Source organism: Solea solea, chromosome 7 (assembly GCF_958295425.1).
Source record: "Solea solea chromosome 7, fSolSol10.1, whole genome shotgun sequence".
Taxonomy (NCBI): domain Eukaryota; kingdom Metazoa; phylum Chordata; class Actinopteri; order Pleuronectiformes; family Soleidae; genus Solea; species Solea solea.
The window spans coordinates 22,745,083-22,770,192 of record NC_081140.1 but is presented as its reverse complement, the minus strand read 5'-3'; the positions used below and the strand labels follow the sequence as shown (position 1 = coordinate 22,770,192).

Here is a 25,110-nt window from a genome sequence, read left to right as displayed (position 1 = left end):
ATTTTCAAGAGCCAATTTGAAATCGCCGACTAGGAGCAGCTTTGATCAAGAATGTCTTGCATTAACCACAACCCAGTGTTTTTAATTCAAGTTTAAATCGACCTTTTTAATGCAAATATATATAAGTGACATCACAATGTTAAATGCATTTCGTTTTTATTAAAGAATTTGTTGTTAGGCAGTTTGATCTCTGTTTATATAAAATTTAAAGATGCTTCATTATGCCCCATTTAAGTTTTCTTATTCTAACATTTTTGTTCAGTCTTGTATTATGTGTTTTTAATCGCACCTTAATATTGAAAGAAAACATTGATGAATAATATTGATGGCTTCCTTGGTTCGTCTCAGTATTTGCCTTATTAAGCCTCTTTAAAACATCGCCACAGGGTATTTTCCTGTAATTCCAGTGTCACGTACCCTTTCCATATTTTATTTCTTATAATTTTGCCTCCAGAGCATTTACAGATTTGCCGAACAATTTGTAAAAGGAAAAATATCTGATTAGTACTAACTGGATATTGACATGCTTTAACCCTTTTACACTTTGCATGACCGCAATTACTCGTCAGTTTGTGCGATCGGAAAAATTCCAGCGATTTCTGAAAGCTGAGAAGTTGCAAGTCAAAGCCAACATGCGGTCATTACGGCAATTTCACTCGCATTGTTGCAGGAAGCCGGCAAATTAGCGTTTTTGTTGGCCATTTTTTGGCCTGTTTTTGGAGATCGAGACAAATACTTAAACAGTTTTTATTTTAAATGTGTTATACTGTTCAAATTTCAAATTTAACATGGTGTTCTGGTGTTTGTGTATTGTTTGTTTATATTTGAGTTATTCTGGAAAAACAGGTTCATTTTCTGGCCCTTTTATGGTTAAAACATTAAGACATTTTGAGGTGTTAAAGGGTTAATGTGAAAAGAGATGGCATAATATGTGTAAACTCTCTTAAACCCACAGAAGACATGTGCAAAGTCAGTTCCCAGTTTATTATCAGTAATAGTGGCTTAATCCGTAGTTCTGACAATAAATAATAAGGTATCAAAAAGGTAATTTACGAAACTGTTGGTCCTTCTCTTTGGCATTGTATTTCTCAACATTTCTTGGAAATAGCTTTCACTCATAACTGTTATAACAGTGCAGCAGCAGCAGATCAACTGTATAAGTTAAATATATCACTATATATCAGAGAGAGAGTCACCAGCTAAAATTTAATTGGGTACAACATATAACCACACTTATACAGACCATCATTTATCCATTTAGTTTCCATTTATTTTAGAATATGAATCCTGTCCATGCAGGTTTATTTGATCATTGGAAATTGCATAACTTCAGAAATGTCCATATCTAAATGACTTCAAAAAGTATGAATTATGTGCTGATACTAACCAAACTGAGGCGTAATAGAAAAACTACCTGGATATTAATACTAAACTGTCCTTGTCACTGTCTCTTTTTCTCTTATAGAAAGCGAAGAGTTTGGGCCCCTATTTGTTCAAGAGCCTGACGATGCTATTTTTCCACTGGATTCTAACGACAAGAAAGTGATGATGCACTGTGAAGCGCGGGGAAATCCAACACCTAAGTACAGGTGTGTGACACATTTTCTTTCTCCTCCTACGTTTGTTCTTACTTCCGCGGCCTCATCTCACCAAAATGTTAACATTTCCTTTTTCAGTTGGTACATCAATGGGACAGAAGTGGACTCGGAGGCGGATTACCGCTACACTTTAATTGATGGAAACTTGATTATTAGCAATGCGAGTGAGACCACGGACTACGGCAAGTACCAGTGTAAAGCAGAGAACAGCGTCGGGACCATCTTGAGTCGAGATGCTCACGTACAGTTTGCATGTGAGTAACGCTTTCACTTGATTCCACCCTCTTTTAGAAGGTCTGACAGTAAATTTAGCATTTTAGCTACATGTGTCTGTTTTGGTAAGATGTACCAAATCTGTACCGCAGGAGCACCCATGGTAATTTGCTGTGGGAATAATACACAACTCCTAATATGGACATCCTGGGGGTTTGTGTTTATAGGTCACATATTCAGGCTTTAAAAAAAATGCTGGTTTTTTTTTCGTCTTTTGTGTTGTTGAGTCAAAGTTATGATACGTTTTATATCGCATTTTTAGTAGTGATATAGTAGCAATAATTCTGCAAAAGTCACAAAATTAGACCGCTTGTCTTTTCTTTTTGTTCATAAAAGGAGCCAAGTGAACTTTGAACTGTTACACATTACCAAATTTCATAAATTCAATCCGATTTTAAACATTTTGAGTATTTTTTTTCAGGTGTGTTCATATAGTTGGTGAAAATGAAAAAGTATTTTGCATCAGATTGCCTAAAAAAAAGGATGTTTGAAACTCTATATTGCACATTCTTAAATTATATTGCATATACTGTGTGCTTTAACATAGTGATGGGGAAAAAGCAGCCAAACTACTCTTTGAATCTGACCTAAGCCCATCAAGACTTGACAACACCAAAAGATTTGGACAACATTTTGGAAGATATATTCATGTTTGGGTCTACTTCAGTCACAATGGCTTTTATCTAGCTACACCGCGTTCATGTCGTTTACATGACAACACTTGAATGCAACACTTGTGCCATCAGTGATTCAGGAAAAGCTATCAAGAGTAGGCTTTTCAAAAAAGTACAACCATCACATTCTGCCCCCTAATATCAGCCATCTGGTCAAAGCCACGCCCCCACAATCTGACTACACAGCTCCAAGCGAGGTGACAGACTGCAAAGATGGCTCTGTGACATGCTGAATACTATATAACTTAATATTTATGCTAAATATTTGCAGGAAAAACAACACTGAAAATCATCATTGATGTTCACTCGGGTGTATCTACTATCCCAAACTTTATTTTGTACAAAGCCATTTAATTTGTCTTTCTTTTGTTGGATTGTGTAGCACCAGAGATCAAAGGGACTGTAAATTCTGTCGGGGGCCAGTCAAGTAAAAAAAAAGCACAACTTTTTTGGGAAAAGCAACAGTTGTGATGGACGTTATAAGCTCAAAATGACATATCAATATGCCATATTAATTCCTTTTTTTATATGTAGCCTTTCCGTCTTTTACTTCTTCTGTCTTTTATCCGTTATTCTGCACAGCACTTTGGTCCCCTGTGTTTGTTTTAAAGTGCTTTACAAATAAAGTTGGATTGGATCATTTCAAAATATAAGTGGTTGTTTTAATATTCAACAATAAAAAAAAAAACATATTTATGATGCAAAATTAATCTATTAATTTAAACATAAACACAAAAACCAGAATTGGTGTCAGGTTCAGATAAACTTTAGCATGTTTTTTTTCTCCAAATGTCTGTCCAAAATCAACCTGTTTGGTTTGTCTACTTTAAGTTTGTGTTGCTGAGCTTAGTTCTAACTGGATCTTTCTGATACCGTTGGGTCAACTTGGTTTGTGTCCTCAAATACTACATGTTAATGGTAAATTAATGTGAACGGGCATTATTTTTCCTTGGCCCGACCATGAAAACCTCATCAGAGGCTAAGACAGCACAGATGGTGAATCACACTTTGTGTTTTCCAGCGACTACTTAAACCTTATGGACATATCTACATCGAGCCCACTCCTCTCAGCCGCTGAGCTGCTTGCTATAATGTGTGTCCTCATGTGTTGTTATGATTTAAGGACTTGTTACAGGAGTAGAGTGCTGCAAGGTTTTGTCCTCAAATGTGATCATCACTCTGGTTGAAAAGAAATAGATTGGGTTTTTCTTCCCTTTGTCTTTTAAGGCATTGCTGGAAATGAGCTCTGTGACAATACTTTGGTGTTTTGTTCAGCAAGTTATTCGTCACAAGTCATGTTTTATGATTTATTTAAGCATAAACACGAATGCCAAGTGTTCAGGCGAAGCTGTAAAGGGGAACTAATTAGTAAATTGGTTTTCAAGTTTGGGATTACGGCATTTATTGTCCCTGAAAACCCTCTGTAATCTCACTTAGCCATTTGCAGCAACGGTCTCTTTGTGAGACACATAAAAGCTTTAAAAGCAGGAGTGGGTTCTGCACTAATGTATTTTAAACCACAGAATAAAACATGGACAAGTCTTGGACTATGTTATTCACAGGCCTTATTTCAGGTGCCTCGCGAGCCAGAAGTGCAAAACATGCGGTTTATGCAGGTTTTCGCACAGCTGCAGCTCTACCGTCACTATTTTTTTTTTTTTTTCTTGACTAAGGTTCATAAGCATTTGTGTGACCAAAAAGGTGAAGGAGACACTTTAAATTTACATTCAAAGCAGGCTGAAAAGCACAGATGGTCGAGCACAGACACAACTTTGAGGGACAGACAACATCGTCGTTGTCTGTCCTCTTCACTGTCCCGGTCATTTACATAACAGTTTTTTTTTTTTTCCATATAAAAATGAAACATGCCTGAAAATTAGCAGTATTATTATTATCATTATTTAATGCGTATGCTAGGAAAATCGTCTCATTGTGCTTTTTATTTCTGTGGCTATTTTAATTCCTTTTGCTGTTCTGTTTCCGTCTTAAAACAAAGCTAAAGTAAACCACGTGTGTGACATGTACTGCTGTTGAATGTTTACTACATTTAAATTATTTAAAACCGGTACAGCAACACAGTGAATTATCTCACACACAGAGTGTTTTCTTCCATTTTAAACCCTCTGCCAACATGAAAGTGTAGCAGCACAGGCAGGCTGTGTTCAGCTCAAGGTATTGTGTCTCATTAAATAGCCTATATGCTCATATACCAAATTACATTATTCTTTTGTTTTGCATTATTGCCGTGCGGCGTGGTACACAGTCATTTAATCTGAGCTTGGCTCGCATCCACAGCCCTAAAATGTCACCGTCTAATTAAACATGCGTGAGTGTTTCGGTCGTACCGCTGAGTCAGCGGCAAATCCCACATCTCACCAACTGTTGCTGTGGCGAGATTTAAAGGTGGGAGGAATGAGTGGATGTTAGTAACTGCAGTAACATCACGGAGCAAATGTGTACTTATGGATACTTTTCAGATACTAGTAATAGAGATTAAAATAAAGAGACACAATAATGGGCAAATTCACAAAATCCTACAAAAAAATAAGAACTTCAATAAATGCTTACATTTTATGAAATTATGGTGAGTTTTTTTAAAGATAAATAATTCATTGTTTTCCATATTTAAAACATAGGCCTAATAAAATCAATCTGGAGTTTAAATAAAAGGAGATCATGAAAGATTTCTTTTTAACTTAACGCAATTTTAATTTTTTGTCTGGTCCACAGCCGAAAAGAAACACTCTTTTCTTCTTCTTCTTCTTTTTTTCCTACAGTGGTAATCACATATTCAGAGTTATATGGAATAAAATATTCGGAAAGTTCTTCCCCGGCACTTTTGCAGAAGTTCCCACATATTATTTGAAGCACTTTTGCAGTTTGCTTTTATCTTCTGTCCGGTTCATCCAGAACCATCTCCGTGCGCTTTAAGTCTGGAAACAGTGCTGCTCTTTCATCATTCTACACTGTAGCTCTTCTCTGTGAAAGTTTGTGGCTTGTTATCCTGCGGACAGATGAACCTCTGGTCATCTCGTCTAGTCTTTCATTGCCTGTTTGTCATCATTCCCTTTGCAACATTACAGTGTTAGTCACTGCAATCCAGTATAATCCAGTACTGAGGGTATGGTGGAGTGCACCTGTAGGAGTTGTTCTCATTAACTTTAATGACTTACTTTAATACCACTGCTCTATGGAAGCTGAAATGCAACCAACTCCCCAGTCCCTGAAAAAATTACCTCTTTTTTTTCTATGGGATTTACATTCATTAACATGTTGTGTTTTTTGTTTTGTTTTTTCTTTGTTCTCGTTTGATGTTTTTGCATATTCTTCAGAGGACTAGCACTGCTTTAAACAAACCACCGGTAGTGTACGTGGGAGCAAACAGTTGTGGATCACATACTACACACGAGATAATCATTTCCCACATTATTGTCATTTTAAATGTGGTGATATTTATTGGTGCCGCGCAGCGTGGAGGGATGATATACAATGCGAAGGATCGGAATGGTCAACGGCGATAATAAACAAGGTGCCTTTTCCAGGTTGTTTCCTAAATATCCTTAAGTTGACAGATGCTGCTGCCTCCTGCACTTTACCGCGCTGCATCAAAAAAACAAAAAAAAAAACAACCTTCATCAGAAAATCATTTCCGCTAATGACCGCACTTCTTCTCTCTTAAATGTGATCCATGGCCATTTGGAATATGAAGTGACACCTCTGTGTGACTTGTTTCTTGGTGCCTATACGCACACTCGGCAGCGTCAGCGCGTGATAGTTTCATACTCGGTCTGCAGTTCTCTGAAATGTGACCCTTCGCAGGGTTTTTTCCACAGAAACAAAGAGCGGTGCCCTGCAGCACACATTTGGATGCAGAGCCCTCTCTCTTTCACTTTCAGCCTAACAAATGGTGGTTATTCATCACTCAGCATGGAGCTCCACTTTTTCTTGTCTCTTCACGTTGGCACATACAGCTGTATCGGGAGTGCGCGTGCATCGATATGCGTGAAAACACGCCGCGCAGCACATCCATCCACCGCTTCGACTAGTTCACAGATGCACATGGGGAATTCTTTTTTTTCCTAAAGTAAGGTTTGAAGGGAGAATAAGTGCATTGATGTCAAAGACACAACAGAGAACTTTTGTGTCCCTTGTTGGTCCTGTTTTGTCACTGTCATCGTAAGTTTGCAACAGTAGCAAAATGCTGGTGACAACAGATGTTGTGTGGGTGTCATAATGAACGCCCTGCGTCATAATAACCATGTTAACACCCTTCCTTTGTGTCACACAGCACAACAGTCGTCACTTTTCTGGGAAATCCCCATTCCAAGAATAACACAGTAAAAATATGGTTTACACGGGATTATAATGAATGCGGATTATGTTTTGGTTTTTTTGTTTGTTTGTTTTTAATGCTAGTACATTGTGCAATCAGTTTTAATATCATAATGATAAGTTAAATCCAAAGAGCTATCTATTTTGGCCTTTTAAAATTGAACCTTGATTTTATTAGGAAGTCGCATGAAGATTAGAATTTGTTTTACAAGCCAGCTTTAGATATTGGGTGACTAGGATTTGATTTGAATGCAACTTGGTGTTTTTGTGTACAGACTGCAGGTTCGGGTCAGATTCAGCCTTGAACGAGCAGAATGGTGAATATTAAATAGAGATGCACTGAAAATTTGGCGGAAGACTTTTATCACCGAAACAAAGTGACCGAAACAGGACATTGTGATGACGCGCATGCAAAAACCTCAGCCAGCAAGCGCCTGTCCATTAGATCAGTTTGGAACACCAATAAAACGAACTCCCCGCGACATTCACTTGACACCAGAGAACATTCTGTCTCTTCTCGCCCTTATGCGAGAGAAGAGAGAAGAGAACATTCTGGCTCGTCTAGAGCAGTTAACTAAAGGCACGTAATATTTCCTTAATTGCAACACTAAAGCATCTTGTACACAAAGAGGTTGAGACAGACCATGGAGTGAAAACAATGAAAAAGACTTAAGAGTCTGTCATCACGTTTTTACTAAGCTTTACTTGGATCCCCTGATTGTCTGATATGTTCGATGAGATCGTCATAAGTATTTTCATAGATTCTCAATTGATTTATTCTTTGAAGCATGAGTATTGATCCATATATCTATAATATAATATACTATAATTGCAATGCCTTGACAATGCCTTGTCCTAATTTTTCGGTTTCGGCCAACATTTTCATTTCGAGATTATATAAGATTATATTCTTCTGCTACTGGTTAGTAAAGTTCTGCTTCTAGAGCAGTAGCAGAAGTCCTGGAGTTATTTTGTGGAGAGGTTTTTACATTTTGTTGATGCCTAATATTTCTTCTTACAAAAACTTGTTTGTTTGTTTCTTTTGTTGTGTGCGGTGTTTAGGTCCTTAGCTTTGGATAAAAGCGTCTGCTAAATGACATGTAATGTAATGTAATGTAATGTAGCTTTAGCTTACGGACAGAGATAAGTAGAGAGGAGCTCATTTTCATTTTGTTTACACCAGGCTGCGCTAAATTAACATGGGCCTATCTGACCCGGATGACTTTTGCTGGGTCAGGCGGAATGCTGAAATGACATGTCGGTGCAGCACTTCACCATATACCCTCTGCTCCATATAGGGTTGTTATGTCAAGCTGGTGTATTGAACACAGCTCTGTTTTAAGCAGGGAGTCAGGGGAGATGTTGAGTGGACCAGCCAGAGTGCATAAGGAAAGGTTCAGTCGAGGCTGTCTATATTCTCTCCACTGGTCGTGTACTCTGCTCCAAAGATGTTACAGTAGGATCTCTCTCTCTCTCTCTTTCCCTCTCTCTCCCTCTTTCTCTCTTTGTTTTGAAATTCTAAGCAGCTGAACTCACACTTGCGTTGTTTTTCAGGCGTGACTTTGAAGGCAGCAGGCAGAAAGGAGGCCTCTGATCTTTCTCCCTAAAGATTTCTTCTCACTGTGCAGACGAGAGTCTGGCTGAGGCTCAGGTATCGAGCCACTGTGAGTTTGTACCCTAGTAATGAAATTAGTCAGATGCTCTGACTTGTGCACACCTTGAACTGTTGTGCAAATCTGAAATGATCAGCATACGCATCGATTGAATCGCACTGATCTCGAAACGACTCCCTTTGCATTGATAAACCAGCTTCTAAAGGCTTGCTGCAAATTTCATCACCGCATTTATTTATTTATTTTTTGGACGAAAAAAAAAACATTTGTACAAACATGCCGTATGCTGACTTGTAATTTTTTCAGGATGCTTTAATGATCACGCAGTTTACGTTGTTAAAAAGTCACCGGCATGGAATAAATTACATAACTGTGGTTGAAAAGTGAAATGATCCATCGGTAAGAGTTTGTCGTTTGAGACTCATCTCCCGGTTTCATAACACTTGAATGCCTCTAACATTTATGTCTTGTATTTGAGTGACTGAAACACTTGGCCTTAGTTTATGGGATCATGGCTGTGGTGCTTCTACATTGCTCTTTTCACTTTACAACCTGACAGTGCTATAGATATATATATATGTGGTGCTCTGATTTTTATTTTTTCAGTTATGGTGTCTTTTTTTACGGCCCTGTTTATTTATTCCAAACAACCAGTGTTGCTTCTGCCCAAAGCATGAAAATAAACAAGTTTACCATAGTGGGTCTCTTAAACTATATGTACTGCACTGCACGGTGAATAATTGCCACACTATAGCAGTTAAGTATCTGGAATAGGCAAATAGAAACCTTAAAGATGCCAATTACATACAGTGAGAAGGGTCTTTTTTTGCTAATCATCAATTTGCCTTACTCTTTAACGCCGTCTGTCACTTTTTCCAAAAATCAAATTCAGACAAATATTCTATAAAATGATGATGATGATTCACATGAATTTGTTGCGTTGCCCACCTGTGACACCTCCTATGTGCCCACATTTGTTCATTACTTTGCCATCTTTGGTGTAGAGCCCAAAATACTAACACACTTTGCTTCTCAGATGCTTTTTGCACTGTGATTGTCCTTCATTCTCACAGCAAAACAACATAACAACATCATTTTTTTCTGATGGGCCAAGAGGGGCAATCAAAATACATGTAAGGTCCCTGCTGGACCGCATTGTATTGGCTTCAGACGGTCTGGTTCTGCTTTTAGGCTGTTTATGGGCCGTCTGTGTGCTTGTTAAAGCTACAATATATGACATTGATCAGCAATAAGTCAAGATCTGCGTTGGATGGGGTGAAAAAAAAATAGGTAGAGGGAAGCTACATCGACAAAAAGAGACAAGGTGGTGACAGCTGCCGGCGAATCAATATTGTGACTCTCTGAGAGCTAGTCATACATACTTAATGGACCACGATAATGGCATCAAGTAGCTGCGGGATAGCAGTACTAGACACCAAAAAGAGGGTATTTATGCTCATCTGCATAGTTTCTTTTTTCCAGAATTGATTCCTGCCTTTAGCTTAACTATTCAATGTGAAGTGGTCAGCACATACTGCACAGTCGACAATGTGTCCACGCGTCCTCCCACTGCACCAAAATGAAGCCAAAATCTTGCACTTACTGGTGCTGCCATCTGCCATCAGCACTGGTGACAAGATTCAGATCCAGAGTCTGCACCCTCGAGATTATGTATCAAGGTCCTGCAGATTCTCCCGCTGCAGCCGTCATAAGTCCGTCTCGGCTGTCAATCACTCGCTGGCTTTCTGCTTCATTTTTCTTGCGTCAAATAAGAAATTAAATCGTATCTTATCAGAAATTGCAACATTGCGACATGCGTCGTTATGATAAAAAAAAATGAAGTATTTCCTGTTTTCCTTCAGCCCATGTCACATACACTGTAAAATGGGGTTTATGACCTATTCTGTGACCAGCCACCGTGTTTTGACTACACTTTATATACAGTTTTTAGGTGGGCATTGCAATTTGACCCATGGTATATACTGTGGATTGAATTCTTGCAAATCCAGGCTGTATAACAACCCACTCAGATGAGTTAGTCTTCCCAGAATTGCAGTATAATTTATTTGGGGGGCTATTTTTATTTTGGCTTTTAGAAAACTTTTTTTTCTTTTTCTTTTAATTCATTATGTGAATCAGAAAAAAAAAAGAAGACATGCAACAGCACTGTGACCTGAAAATTGAAGGGAAATTGAGCGTGCTACATGATAAGATGAAGGTCGCGACCCGTGCTCATTATTCTGCGCGCAAGAATATTGAAAGACATTCAGGTTTCCCGATTCACTCCGAGGCATAATTATCCAGCAATTCCAAGTTAACAGTGAACGGCGTCTTTCATTGTGTTTGAATGAAAGTGGTGGACACACGGAGACTCGCTCTGGGTCAGCAGCACATCGCTTGATTAACATATTGGCATTGTTTCGAACAGAAATTAACCGGGCGGTGTTGTGGTTTCCGTGTGACGGCAGCTCTGGGACTTTAGATTAAGGCTGCTTTGTTCTACTTCCACTGACAAACAACCAGGTATAAACAGAGACGTTTAGGGTGCGTTCACAGCAGCCTCGTTTAGTGCGGCCTAGCTGGGCTGTGGAAGAAGAAGAGTTGGACGCCGTAAGTCTTCTGGGTCTGTTCATCAGTGGTTCTCTGAGCTCCTCACTAGGGAATGTGGAGAGGCTGTAGCCGCTCCACTACGCCCACCCACCAGCCATGTGCCCGCCTTTGGGGCACAACTCATCACTAGTGCAGCAGGGCAGATGAACGTTAACCTGCTGATGACCCATGGTGTGGAAATTGCAAGGGATGTGATTATACCAGCCTACGTAGCCCACCAATAGCTAAGCAGTATTTCTGATCACATGACTTTTGTGGACCAACCAAGCTGACTATAAGGTGTGAACCCACCCTTACATTAATACCGATAATACAGCGGTTTCGTATAGGAGACCATCTAATTCCAAGTGACTCGTTTTCAGTCCAGTGGCTAGAAAATTGATTGTTTCGTGTAACTGCAGTAACTGTCGAGCATCAAGAATGAATGTAGATGAATCATCACGTGTGTAAAAATGAGGTAAACAACTCCATGTGTCTGTGCTGTGGTAGATAATTGTGCAGTACATGATATAGATTCAATGAAACATAGTGATACAAATGGAAAAATCTGCACACAAAAAAAACATCTTTATTGATTCTTAAATGTGGGTATTTAATATTTTTCTGTGCCATTTATGATAGCAAAATTGTTGTTTTTAAGGTTTGGAGTGTTGGTAAAGTCTTAATATTCATTTCTGTCCTGTTGGGCAAATGTTCGGTGGATCAGATATGCAGCAGACGTTGCCAGTTCAGTGTCTTTCCAGAGCTATGGCAGCCATTGTTTTTTTTCCATCTCAAGAATTGCTTGTTGAACTCTTGATGTTACGCTGTTGCTGTTTTGTTTCCACTTTTCTTTTTCTTATCTGCTGATGTGTTTTTTTTCTGTTCTTTTTTTACGTATACTCTGTTCCTGTTTATATATTATGCACTCAATGTATATGTACATACGATTTGTATGTACATATGATTTGTACATACAGAATATACTGTATATGAATAACAAGGCGAAGGGAGGGGGGATAAAAAGATAAGCTCAACTACAAGGATGAGAGAATGTTAACATCGCCAATTGTGCGTGACACAACTTCAAAATTCCTGTGTGTTGATGCATTAGTGATTTATGCTCACATCCCTGAATCCTGTGAAAAAGTTGAAGGCTGCAGGGGAGACTGAACGATTCTGCATAACTATGATATTGACTGTGTTGCTGAGAGGTATTGTGTTTCATTGTGTGCCGTTTCAGATCTTGGTGCTTTCAGTGGGAAGACCCGAGGCGGGGTCTCGGTGCGTGAAGGCCAAGGTGTGGTTCTCATGTGCACCCCTCCTAATCATTCACCAGGTGAGAAATTATGCATGACCTAAAATCACTGCAAAAGAAGAAGAATGAGAAAGAGTTTTATTTTTTCCCCCACTGCTATGGCACTGATCAATAAAATCATCACTACTCATTTTGATAACTGCAACAGCTGCGTTGTGGTTGTTGTTGTCCCAAGGTGAAATATTTTATTCCATTCTTCCATCAGTTTTTTTTTTTTTTCAAAGTGATTATTATAAAAGGGTTTAAGCAACAACAAACACAGATTCTACAAATCAAATGTCCCAGCTCATTAGAAATGGAAAGAAATGTTACATCCCCAATTATTTTTGTACAGGCAGAGTGTGGACACCACTCTTTAATAGCGTGTACTTGAGCGTCCCTCTCTGCCGCTGTCCGCTAATGTGAGATATGATGTGACTCATCCAGGCTTTTCTGTTTGCATCAGCTCTGTTGCACTACAACACTGCACCCCTGGTAATGTTTGCTAAGTGCTCTTTTGCACCCATGCCTGTTAGTTTGCACGGAAACAAACCAGAAAGATTTAATAATGCTTGGTGACTGACGTTGTCGTCCAGCCTCTGTCGTACATTTTGCTATCAATCCCATCAGGTGTTGTTGTTTTCACACCGTTGCACTTACACTACAAAGACTTACAAGACTCTGGTGAATAATGAAATGTGGAATAAGATAAAATGTGTGATTGACATCAGATTAGAATCAAATATGCGAGGTGATGTCATGGAGTGAGATCAGCCTAATTGAACCAATCATTTCCTGTCATTTGTAAAATTGGCCCAGGTTTCAGTGACGACGACATACTTTTTTTGGAGCCTCGTGTTTTCGTTCCTCAAATGAGATCGACGAAGTTGATCAATACAATATATTACACAGTATATGATCACAAAATGGTCAAAATGGCCATTTCAGAATGCAAATTTATTTTAGAGCCCATCATATAACCTTGACATAAAAATTGTTTTGCAAGCAGTGCTAACATTAAATTAAAAACAAAATATTGCAACAGCAAAAAACAATCAAAGAAAAACTCCACGGTCACAAACAATCTTTCAAGGACCCATCATAGTTGAATTACCTGTGACAAGGAAGAAGGATGTTTTTGTCAAAGAATAAAGGAACAATTTGGATGAAAATTTCTGTGCATGTAGGTAATGCTTCACAGAGGAAATGATTTTGGTGATGGTCCAGATCCAGGATTTGTAAGATAATGCCAGCTCCACACTCCAGGTTAATTGGCCTGATTTTGGTCCCGTTCTGGCTCTTCTGACAATCGTGGGTGCCTTCCAATTTTAATTGATTTGAATTGATTATTATCCTGTAATGTGAGGGGTTAACAAACGCAATTTGACGTCATCTGACGCATCAGAATCTTCCCGATTTCCAATCATAAGTATAACACACGTGAGATCCCAAAGTTAGATTTGAAAATCCTCTTGTGTGGGGCAGGCTAACTGACAGTTGGAGGTTTGTGCCTGCTTTCTCTCGTTGGTCCTGCTACAGTTTGATAATACTAAAATAAAAATAAAAATATTTGCACTCCTCTTTGCATTTTTGCTCTGATGCTTCACCGTAGCCTCGTGCTGACTCATCTCAAGTTTGTTCAGACAGCCAGAGCTTATAGTTTTAGCTGCAGCTGTGAATGTAGCATACAATAGTGAGCTTGCTTTCTTACTCGGAAACTTACCTTTCACACTCGAGACAGAACCATACACGTGTGGCTCTGCCAATGCCATAGATATGCTGTTAAACAATATTTGGGTTCAATTGGTTGTGGGAGAATTTAAAGCCATTAAAGTAGCACTTAAAGTAAATAGGTCTCTTGAGTGGAGATAATTTGAAACCACTGAGATGTGAAAAGTTTATTATTTTCTATTACATGGCTTTGAGCAAACACTTTTTCTGTGTGTTTTGTAAACAGTGTTTTACAGAATCTATACTTTGAATGTCCTTTGAATTAAACCTGTTGGAGCCATGCTTCCTTTCTTCACCGCGTTGTGTTAAGTCATACAGATATGAACATCTTAGGAACAGCAGTTACTCATCATTTAGCACGAGGAGTGCAATGATGTCATTTCCCCCCTGCAGAACAGATAGATTAGGCAGAATCAAATAGTTGTGAAATATTGCTTGACAATGTTGAATAGATTAATTTGTCCCCGAGTTTGACAGTCCTGTTTTTTTCTTCTAATATAATGATGGATGCGGCCGCGTACAAGTGTGCACAATAGACAAAGCAAACAGCATGCTGTCAACGTCAGCATCCAGCTCTATTTTCATCATAGTCACATTCCACCAAATCATCCATTTATCTGCCCATTCATTTTATTACCCACTTATTCATCATCAAGGTCATTTTGACAACTTATTCTGGGGAATCTGTGCAAATTTTTCCATTGTATTTTCTTCTTCTGTTCAACTATGTAATCTGCATTGTAAATAGTAGTCAACCATATGAATTTACTATATGGGAGTCTGCCCACCTACACATCACACATTTCCATTCATGAATAAAATATTTAAGCTTGAACATGGATGCGAAATTGCTTTGATAACTCACAATATTCACAAAGATGTAAACAGTCAAAGGAACGGTGACCTGTGCCCCGTCGTTCTTGCTTTGGTTATATGCAAATTATACATACAGTATATCAAACCTGCATAACCGAGCTGAATGGAATCACTTCACCATGAATTAATCAACAATCACTGGCTAGGTTTTTACTTTTACATTGCTGCAAATAACAGACTCATTGCATGCAGATTACACAGAGATGCAGATTCAATTTATTTTTTATTTTTTTTAAACTAAACTGTCTTTGTGATGTCAAAACTGATTGCACACTGTAATGGTGATAGAAAAAAACAACTACACAATCCACTAATGTTGATCCCCTGTAAGCCTTGCTTTCACTGTTATTCCCTCAGCCACGGGATGGACAATTTTATGACCCACGCTCGCTCTACCCATTACGAAAAGCTGAACCCGAACCAATCCTTAATATATGTATTCAGCCTTTATTTATCTTTTTACTACAATTATCACGATGTCTCAGTCTGAGCACTGTCCAGGGTGCTGAAATTGCTCTGTCCTCATCCTAGTCACAGGTGTAAATAGAATAGAATAGAATTTTATTTAAATATGGACAATACAGTTAACATAGTTCCAATGCAAATATTGCAACTGATGTGCTGTGCATAGAGTTTATAGCTATTGCTAATTTGTAAATCTTTTCCCTAGTGTTATATCAGCAGTATAACATATACATGATCAGACACGTTAAAACTACACTAAAACCCACAACTACAAGCTACACTACATAGCAATTGTCAAATGATAAATATGATAATATACCTAAAACAATTAATGGGTTCTGCTCATTAATGGGTTGTAGCGTGTAAAATAAACAAAATACAGATAAATCAGATAAAATAAGCTGGAGAAAAATTAACTTCCAAACTATGTTTTTTTTAATTGTGCAAGAAATACAACTCTCACAAAAGAATTCATCACAAACAAAACTTCTAAAAGGTCTAAACCTTCAACAAAAAAAACTGCATTTGTGTCTGCACCTCGTGTTTGGCAGCACTGCGCAAAAAAGAAAGAAAGAAAGGAGGAAAAATAATGGAGTTTACATTTCCAAGATTCAGCCTGCTTTTTATGCTATTCCAGCACATGACCAGCTGAGCTGAGTGTGCACCTGCTTGAGGCGCTAGTTGCTGGAATACGCAACACCACTTTGGTCAGCGTGGAGATCTCACAGCCCTACAGAGCGGTGATCTCTCCAGAAAGGTTTTTGGCACTGGTAGTCTATGTAAACAAAGGCTTCATTAAATAGATTATGATATGTGTGAGTGAGTGAGTGAGGGAGGGAGGGAGGGAGGGATCGAGGGAGGGAGTAGGGATTCTTTCTTTTAAGTCCACCTGAACCCGCTCCTCGGGTTGTGGGTCGACCTGGGCACCACTACCAGTGTTTTTTTGTGGGAAAATTATAAAACTGTGACTCTAAGGAACGCCTTTATACTGTATCTAATAAAATAAGAGAAACTTGGACTCTTGACAGTGACCACCAAGGATACAGAAGTTGATCTCACCTCTTTAAAATGTGATATATATTTGATTGCATATGTAGTCAATGGCAGAAATGGGGATAGAAAAATTTAATTAAATAATTTATATTTTCTGACTTCACTTAATGTTGTGTTTGTTTGCTGTGTGTCTTAAAAAAAACCCCACTAATTTAATAAAACGATTATTCATTACTCATTTATCCATTAGGTCCATGAACATCTGTGGGATGTTTGTGGTAAATTCAGAGTTTTTTTTTTTAATGCTTTTCTCATCAAGTTGCTGTCAGAACGTCTGAAATGACATCAACTAATGAGGATGTCTCCTGTTTGAGCAATCAATGCAGGGGGATGGGGGGGGGGATGACTTATACAGACAAGCACATTTAACATTCACGATAAAAGTTGCAGAATGTGCATGTGAGGCAAATCACAACTTGTTAATCAAAAACTATTTGATTAGAATCCAAAGCTAATACGATAACGCAGCTGGCTGGACTCAAATGTGCCGTCAGCTGTTTGACAGGCAGTCAGTGCTGATGCAAACTTCTGGCATAATCATCTTTGAATCAGATGAGTTTCTCCTGATTTGTCGTGAAGTCTTGCTCTCTCATGCATCGAGAATACAAAAGCCATTGTTTGACATTCTTTGCCACAAACCTAGTCAACAGCCACCTATTGATATTCTACAGTGCTTTACAAGGAAGGGGCGATCATTAATAGTCTAAAAAGACAAAAAAATAATGACAAAGAAATGCAGATGTAACTTTGTACTGCACCAACATCTAAACTGAGTGAATAGACAATTACAAACACAAAGAGCAAGTCAAAGTAGGCACTTATCTCTGTGGTCTCCCCCTGCTTTTACAGAGATTATCTACAGCTGGGTGTTCAATGTGTTCCCCTCCTTTGTTGCCGAGGACAGCCGGCGCTTCATCTCCCAGAACACAGGCAACCTGTACATCTCAAAGGTGCAACCATCTGACGTGGGGAGTTACATCTGTCTGGTGAAGAACACGGTGACAAATGCCAGGGTTCTGAGCCCTCCAACGCCTCTGACACTGAAAACTGACGGTGAGGCTCTCCCATTTATATAACCTCTAACAAATCATAGGCCTAATAAAAAACACACAGAATGTATGAGAGAATGTTGTTTTTTTTAGATCGATTGCACTGAACTTCTTTCGTATATTTTGTAATCTACAGTGACCTTTTATTGTCTCATAATGCATTTGAATGAAAAATAACAGGTCAAACAATGTGTGGAGGTCCTCCTCTTGTCCTCACATTAGCAGAGGGCGTTATGAATTCCATACACTCTGTAAATAGATAGCTAGCAATGCTTTAACATCAGTGTGGGGAGTCTTCTTCACTCACAATTGGCTCCAGTGAAACTGCCCATCAGGGAAATCATTTTCCGGCATAAAATTAACTGAATCAATGGCCCATGCTGTGGATGGGAATTCACTTTTTATACCAGCCTCTCAGGAGCCATGCACTGGAGCAGTTTGCTGGATTCAGGTGTGGATTTCAGCTACAGGCTTTTTTACTTCTGACTAGACAGAGCAATGCCCATCACTTGCCTGTCGGTGTAGACATTTCACACAGCCACTGAGATTAGTGAAGCTATGAAAAGGCCATTGCGAATTGGAACTGTGTTTGCTCCGATGTTGCAACATGAATTTTCCACTTAAGGATTACATTCCTTCCAGCAAGGCTCTTATTCTGTATTTGCATAACACTGTGTGAAACAGTCCTCAGAGATTTATGTAATACTTAGCACATAGCTGTGTTTAATTTGTCCCTGAATACTGTTATGGATATGAATGCAACAGGACTTGTGGTCAGAAATATTTTACTGCTGGCTAAAGAAACAAACATCATTGTTGTTTATTGATTGATGGAAGAGAAATCAATTTAGGAGCATCCATATTGAGGATATGTGGCTTCGGTGCACGGGCTGAAGGACAACACTCTAACCTGCAGCACAACCGGGCCCAATCAAATCTCTACAGCTGTAAGCTCATTATGCCAAAGAATGTCTTGGCATCTCTCACACAATGTTCAGCAGCCGTCTGTATTGTTGTCGGGTCGAAAAATGCCCAAAATTACATTGGCAACCCTCACAAGCAAATACCCAAATGTTCCGGTGCAGCGCGAGCCCCTCAGTCATTGGAGTCTGACCAATCAGACGGCGCAATCTGTTCCTCTGTAAAAGTGGGTGATTATTACACAGCAGATAGTTCAAGCTGGATTTGTGTGTGCGTTACCACTGTCAGCTCCAACCCTGAGTCTCTTAATCAAAACAAGCACCTGGTCTCCATTATACCTCGCTGGAAGCCATCGATCGTCTCTTCACAATCCACCTTGAGCTGAAGGGGGCTAAACACTAACCTCTAGGCTAATGCACTATTATTAAGCAGACATACAGTTCATCTCAAAAGCGCCTTTTCTTTCACTTAGAATTTTAACATACTCGAAACAAGTGCTGGCTTAAGAGAAGGTTTACATCATACACGCCAGTTTACAATGCAGGTATTGCCTAACTTAAACACATTTTTACAAGATAAAGAAAATGCCAGTTCAGAAAGTATACTGCAGAACATGGGAGTCGGTGTTTGGTAAATTTTTTCAAACAAAGGATTTCAAATGCCAGAGTGACAAATCAGCAGAGGATCAAAGCATCATGTGTCACAATTTGAACTCTGGTATGTAGGGTGAGTGTTTGACAAAAAAAAAAAAAAAAATCAGTTTCTTCTTCTGGAGAGAGCTGTCTATCAGTGAAAATAAAGTGGCAGACATGTTGTAACACTGCTACACAACTGACTAAAGACAATGATGAATTTGCAGGGTAACAAACATTACACAAATGAAAATGTATAAAATGCATTCAGGGAACCACAAAAACTCCACCAACCAAAAAGCTTGCTGCTGCTGCTATTACTGGCACCACTAATTGAGTAGTAATCAGCTCATGTACAAGTACACTGCGTTTAAAAAAAAAAAATGGAATATAGTTATTGCAAATATTTGTGCTATAATATCAATGTCATGGACATATTATCACTATTTCTGAACATGTATTTATACTTCTACTGTTTATGTTTTTATAAAATATGCATGAATCAAAGCATCTCAGTGATAATGAACCTTCACGACATAAGCTAATTGACGGGTTATTTCAACACGCAGTTAACTAATGAGTGATATTGATAAATGTTGTCAAACATGCACAGATGCATATAATGTCATGGATGTGACATTAATGGCTAGTTTTGTATTTGTGTTCACTTACATATACAGGCAGGTGCCAGAGGTTGCAGTTGGCCTGCAGCAGCTGTGGTCCTATTGTGGCCACAAGACATTTTCACTCTCTCAACAATGACACCAATAACAGTGAAAGATAATGTCGGCAGACACGCCGTCACCACATGGGCATGTTTTCCATGCTACATGGTAAATTATTATTGACGACCTTAGGCCCCCAGCCATATTGGATGTCGGGATGATTTTCTACCAACTCGCAAATTTTTAGTCATGTATTCAAAACATCTTATCACCATGAATAGACACATCCTGCGATCAAAAAACATACCGGAATAGAGTTATTACACCGTAGCATTGTTGGTTTCAGTGCTTTCGGATTAATACATTTTTTTTTTTTACTCTATTATTTTAATTGAGAACATGCAGAAACTATAAATGAGCTGTTTCCCCTGCCTGCTTATTAAAACGGCTGCCTTATCCCCAGGAAGATTTTTTGTCTTAAAAACATAAATCACGAGAAATGAATAATTAACCAGTACCAAAGATTGTCTGGTATATTACAACATGTTTTGAACTGTTAATCATGTTCTCTATATAAAACAAGGGCTGCACTGCTGATACGGAATAGACGGAGGATCGGTGCCTTTAGGGCAGCTTTGTCACTGAGTGCTCCACCAGGGTGTGACAATCCAATTACCATTAGCCAGCCGAGACACGTCCAGCTGTCCAGGAATTTGCCCTAGATGGAGACGGTGTATGGGGACATTTGATTTGATTATTTCCCTTTTGGAAAGGCAAAGTCAAATTTTAAATTGAAATGTTTACATTTATGAATACAAAGTGAATCCTGTCAATATTTTTATAGTTTATTTTTATAAATTTGTTATAGCTTACACCAAGCTATATATATATATATATATATCTATATATATATAGATATATATATGTATATACTGTATGCATCGTTTGTCTGTAGCTAAATGGCTCTGCGCCAGAAACAGCCTTAGCTGGAGGCATAGTGTTTTTGGTTTGTTCATTCCATTCTTGTGAGTGCGATACCTGGTGCAGGAGTCCTGTCAGAAAAGGCACAAACATTCCCATTGCACCCCCTTTCCCCCAACCACTTAGCTTTAGGGCTTTGGTTTGCAGGTCAAACGTGGCGTAGGGTGGCGTGATACTTGTTGGGGCAGAAGGGTAGAGTGAAGTGTTGAGGGCTAACTCTTTCCCAGAGCACGCTTCAAATGGAGCTATGAAATATTTCCTACACTAATGTTATCGTCAAATAGCTCATGTTGGTTAGCATGAGGAGAAATGGGATTAGGGTTAAATTTAGGGTTGAATTTTGTAGATTTTGGTGGTAAAGAACAAAGTCATTGTGACCTTGCAAACTGTTTATGCCTCGAGAGAATCCTACGAAATATGGCACACATTTTCACTCACTTCATCAAACGTTTCGATGTTGGTGGCCAAAGGTCACAAAGGTCAAACAAAACATGGGTTTTGCTGCCACAAACATTAAATTCCTTTTACGTCATACATATCAGTAAATCTAGTTTCCGATGTTCCAAGGTTCGCCATCATCCAATAATCTATTAGTGGATTGGCTGTAACACTTATACTTACTTACACAATACATGGAAATTGCTCCTGCCCGTCACAGTGACATTAAGAATCACACACAAAATCATGGCACATCAAACCACTATACAACAAGGTAGATATAGATCTGAAAATACATTTTTCTATGCTATTATTATCTTAAACTCCTATAATATGCGACATTATAAATGAATGTTTTCAGTACACCAAGGCTGTGCATTATGTATTTCAGTTCTGTCAAGTCCAGCCACTCAGACTGAATAGAGTGTTGACTGTGATCTTGCATGCGAATATGAAATATTGAAAATTCTTTACATTCAACGGGGCTGCTCTGAAGCCATAAATGTTGTGAATGAGACTGGAATTAAAAAGTTATTTGGAACAAAAATATCAAACTCCTTTTTTTTTTTCTTTTTTTTTCCCTTGCAGCTACCACTTTATGACACAAAAAGTGTCAGGCACATGTGGGAGGTATAATTATGGTTTCTCAAAAGTCATGCCAGTCATTTGTCTCGCTGATTATGTACATTACAGTGCATCTGGGGGAGTGCGCCACATGGTGTCAAATGTTTTTTTTCCCCGTGAACTGAAGCAGGTGCTGGGGTTAGTAGTGTGTCCGTCAGCGCTCGAGTGTCTGTGCGCGTTTAACATTATATGGTAAAGAGAACAAGGGCTCATGCAATATTCATATCACAAGCTCTCGTTTAATAAGACAGATAATCGTAATGAGATCCCAGGTGAAGGTGCTTTCCTTTGTTACTTCGAATTTGCTCAATGTCATCTGACATATTGTTGGAGCAAATGGATATAAATGGCCGCCTAAACGCACAGATGACTAAACAAAGAAAAGGCATCCTCTGGCTATGAGAGTGGAGGTGTTCGCGACATGTGGCACAGACGGATAACATGCTCGTAATCATCTTGATGTGTTTGTGAAATGTAGAGCAGACGACTGATTCTTGAGGACAATTAACAGTTTTCCGTTAGTATGTCATATTATCTGCGTGATGACTTGGCTTTTGACCTTTACTAACGTTTCTTAGTTACACAGTTGACAATAATGCAATAAACTGATGCAGAAATATCAATATACCAATGTTCATGTGCATTTCCAACCTGCCTTTGACTACATAAGAAATCACAAGCATTGGAGGGATAATGCATTTTCTGTGCACTGTATACAATCCAAACTGGGGTAACACTATGCCCAAGTCGTACCCAATTTGTCTTCCATATAATTATTAATTCCTTCTACACGTCTACAGTCATATATGCTATTGCTGGGAAACTATGCTTGATTTCTTACCATTGGATTTCATTTCTGATCAATAACAGCTGCAAGTTGTTTCCATTGCTCAATTAAATCCAGAGATCTTTTAAAAATTGTGTGTTTCATTTGTTGACCTGGGTCCAAACAGATCCAATATTAATTATGTGGACATACCCTCCCGTTGTGAATAATGATCTCGCCCAGCTTGGTGGGAATTCATCCATACATTAAGTCATTTTGAACCATACCTAGTTCATCTGTTCTTGTGCGTATCGAAGACTATTGTTATTATTCAAGCACACACGCTGCATTTTCCCTGTACACTGCGTAATTTAATGTCACGCACACACTGTATGCGGAGATGTCGCAACATCGCGAAACCTCATGAAATCTACATGTGCTGCCTCATGCGCTGCTACTACAAAACTGGAACTGTGTTACTACAAAAACAAAATACAAGGCAGTAGAACGTGGACATCCTTGCTATTTTTAAACCACCCTACCCTGTCTCTGTGTGGCGGAGAGAAAAAATGTGGATAATGGGAAATGGGAGAGTAAGTGGCTGTTTTCAATCTGCCTGGTTCTAATATCTGCAATTCCTCTCTCTCAACCTTTCCCAGGTGTCATGGGTGAATATGAGCCCAAAATTGAAGTGCATTTCCCTACATCTGTTCTGGCTGCCAAAGGAGTCACTGTCAGGCTGGAGTGCTTCGCTCTGGGGAAGTAAGTAAACTGTCATGCTGCACAAATATAGGTAGACGTCTTAGTACAGCAGTGTAGTATTAATCGCCAGGAACAGTAAACTTAAGTGTATCACTGCACTGTCACTGTGAGATCCTTTGGATAATACCCCTTTGTGTTTTTGTCTCATGTTTAAATTCGATTATCCCATTACCTGAGTGGGAACCAGACATATCTTGTCTTCAGGCAGGATGTTAAGTGAGTGTCGAGGAGTGCAGCAGCATAGCTCGGCTGTTAGATGACATGTTAGAGCGTGGGGAACGAGGGGCTTGGATGGGGAATTCATCCCGGGGGGGCTGGTGTGTGCTCATAATTGAGAGCCCTTAATGTAACTGTGTTTCCTGGGTGCCGTCTGAGTCGGTTACGAACGCAGAAAGCCAAGGTTATGGCTATGAAAAAAAAAAAAAAAAAAAAGGCGTTTGCTAATAGTTGTCTGCCAGGAGGGAAAACATGTTTCTCCACAGAGACTGAAATCCAAAGCACTTACCCCGGTTACTAATGTTAGCATGGCTGGGTTCATGGTTTTGGATGCACGTTAGAGTAGAACAGCCTAAAAACACAGACACCGACTATGCACAAGTTAAACCTTAAATTCCCAAACAAATCATTTTCAATCTGTTCTATGATACAACGAAAAATACAATTCATAACTTATTAATACTGCACACATAGTATTTTATCATCACTACTCCATTTTTGTTTATAATTATTCAGCATGAATTATTCATTGCTGATGCCTATCTTAAGTGCAAACACTCTCTAATCTACAGATGACTAAGGACCTCATAATTGTTTGCTTTCATTTCAATTAATTATCCACATTATGGCTAGTCATTTCCTAAATATATAGACACTGCATTCTAATATCATGGCCTTTAGTTTTCGCATGAAGTTCAGCAGCAGTTTGGTTCTTACCCGCATAATCCCCTCCATGAAGTCATCTGCGCCTGATGATGGCTTTCAGTCAGGCGGTGATTTACCCTTGTACACAGAGATGAATGATTTATCATCGCACCTTATTAAGAAACGCCAGTCTTTATATAGCCCTGAAAATGAAGTTAAAATCAGTTTTGTTCTCCTGTTGATCACTCTCTATGATGGCACCACCAGCTACGATGTGGGCAGGGGAGCTCTTTGTTCGCGAGTGCCACAGATCCTTGATGTGATTTTCTCTTTCGTGATTTTTTTTTTTTTTTGCCAGGGACGGTACTTTGTAGGCCACAGTCAAGGGCAAAGAGAACAATGACACTTTGAAAATGGATGGGAGACCCATAAAAGAGCACAGTCTTCCCGAGCTTTAATGAGTTTTGCTTTCTGGCTGTAATGATATTTTTAGTAATGCCCTGTGAGAATTATTATTAATTACGATTTTCTGAAAAATAAATTCTCTGTAGAATGACAAACGCTGTTTACCGACGCGGCTGTCAATTAATATTTCAAGTTTCTTCATGTTTATAAAACATATTTTTACAAGTGCAAACACAACATGGGCTGGAAAAGGGGGACATCATTAGCACTTTCCTAAAGGGCCTTTCATATCTTTTATGTGAACAAGCCTCATCTTCAAACAAATTATTGTCTGGGCCCAACAAGGTTAATCTGACATTTTCCCTACACTATATCAGAGCTGTCTGTAGGAACAAAGGACGCTTTTAATCTTCTCATGTCCAAGCCCCCCCACCGCGTAATTCTTGCCCAATGACCTGTGGAGTTAATGCAAATCAAATGTCTCGGTCCACAGGGAGAATGAAAA

The 25,110-nt window shown here is 39.0% G+C and overlaps 1 protein-coding gene across 3 annotated transcripts in view; it reads left to right on the top strand.

Annotated features, from left to right (window-relative positions):
• The window catches only part of cntn5 (contactin 5), a 105,004-nt gene that overhangs the window by 46,958 nt on the left and 32,936 nt on the right, over positions 1-25,110 (top strand). For all 3 annotated transcript variants that reach the window (XM_058634442.1, XM_058634443.1, XM_058634440.1), the window contains exons 4-8: positions 1,466-1,589; positions 1,677-1,852; positions 12,323-12,418; positions 17,351-17,554; positions 23,237-23,339. In XM_058634442.1, coding sequence (XP_058490425.1) covers positions 1,466-1,589; positions 1,677-1,852; positions 12,323-12,418; positions 17,351-17,554; positions 23,237-23,339 — 703 coding nt within the window. The remainder of the gene's footprint in view (positions 1-1,465; positions 1,590-1,676; positions 1,853-12,322; positions 12,419-17,350; positions 17,555-23,236; positions 23,340-25,110) is intronic.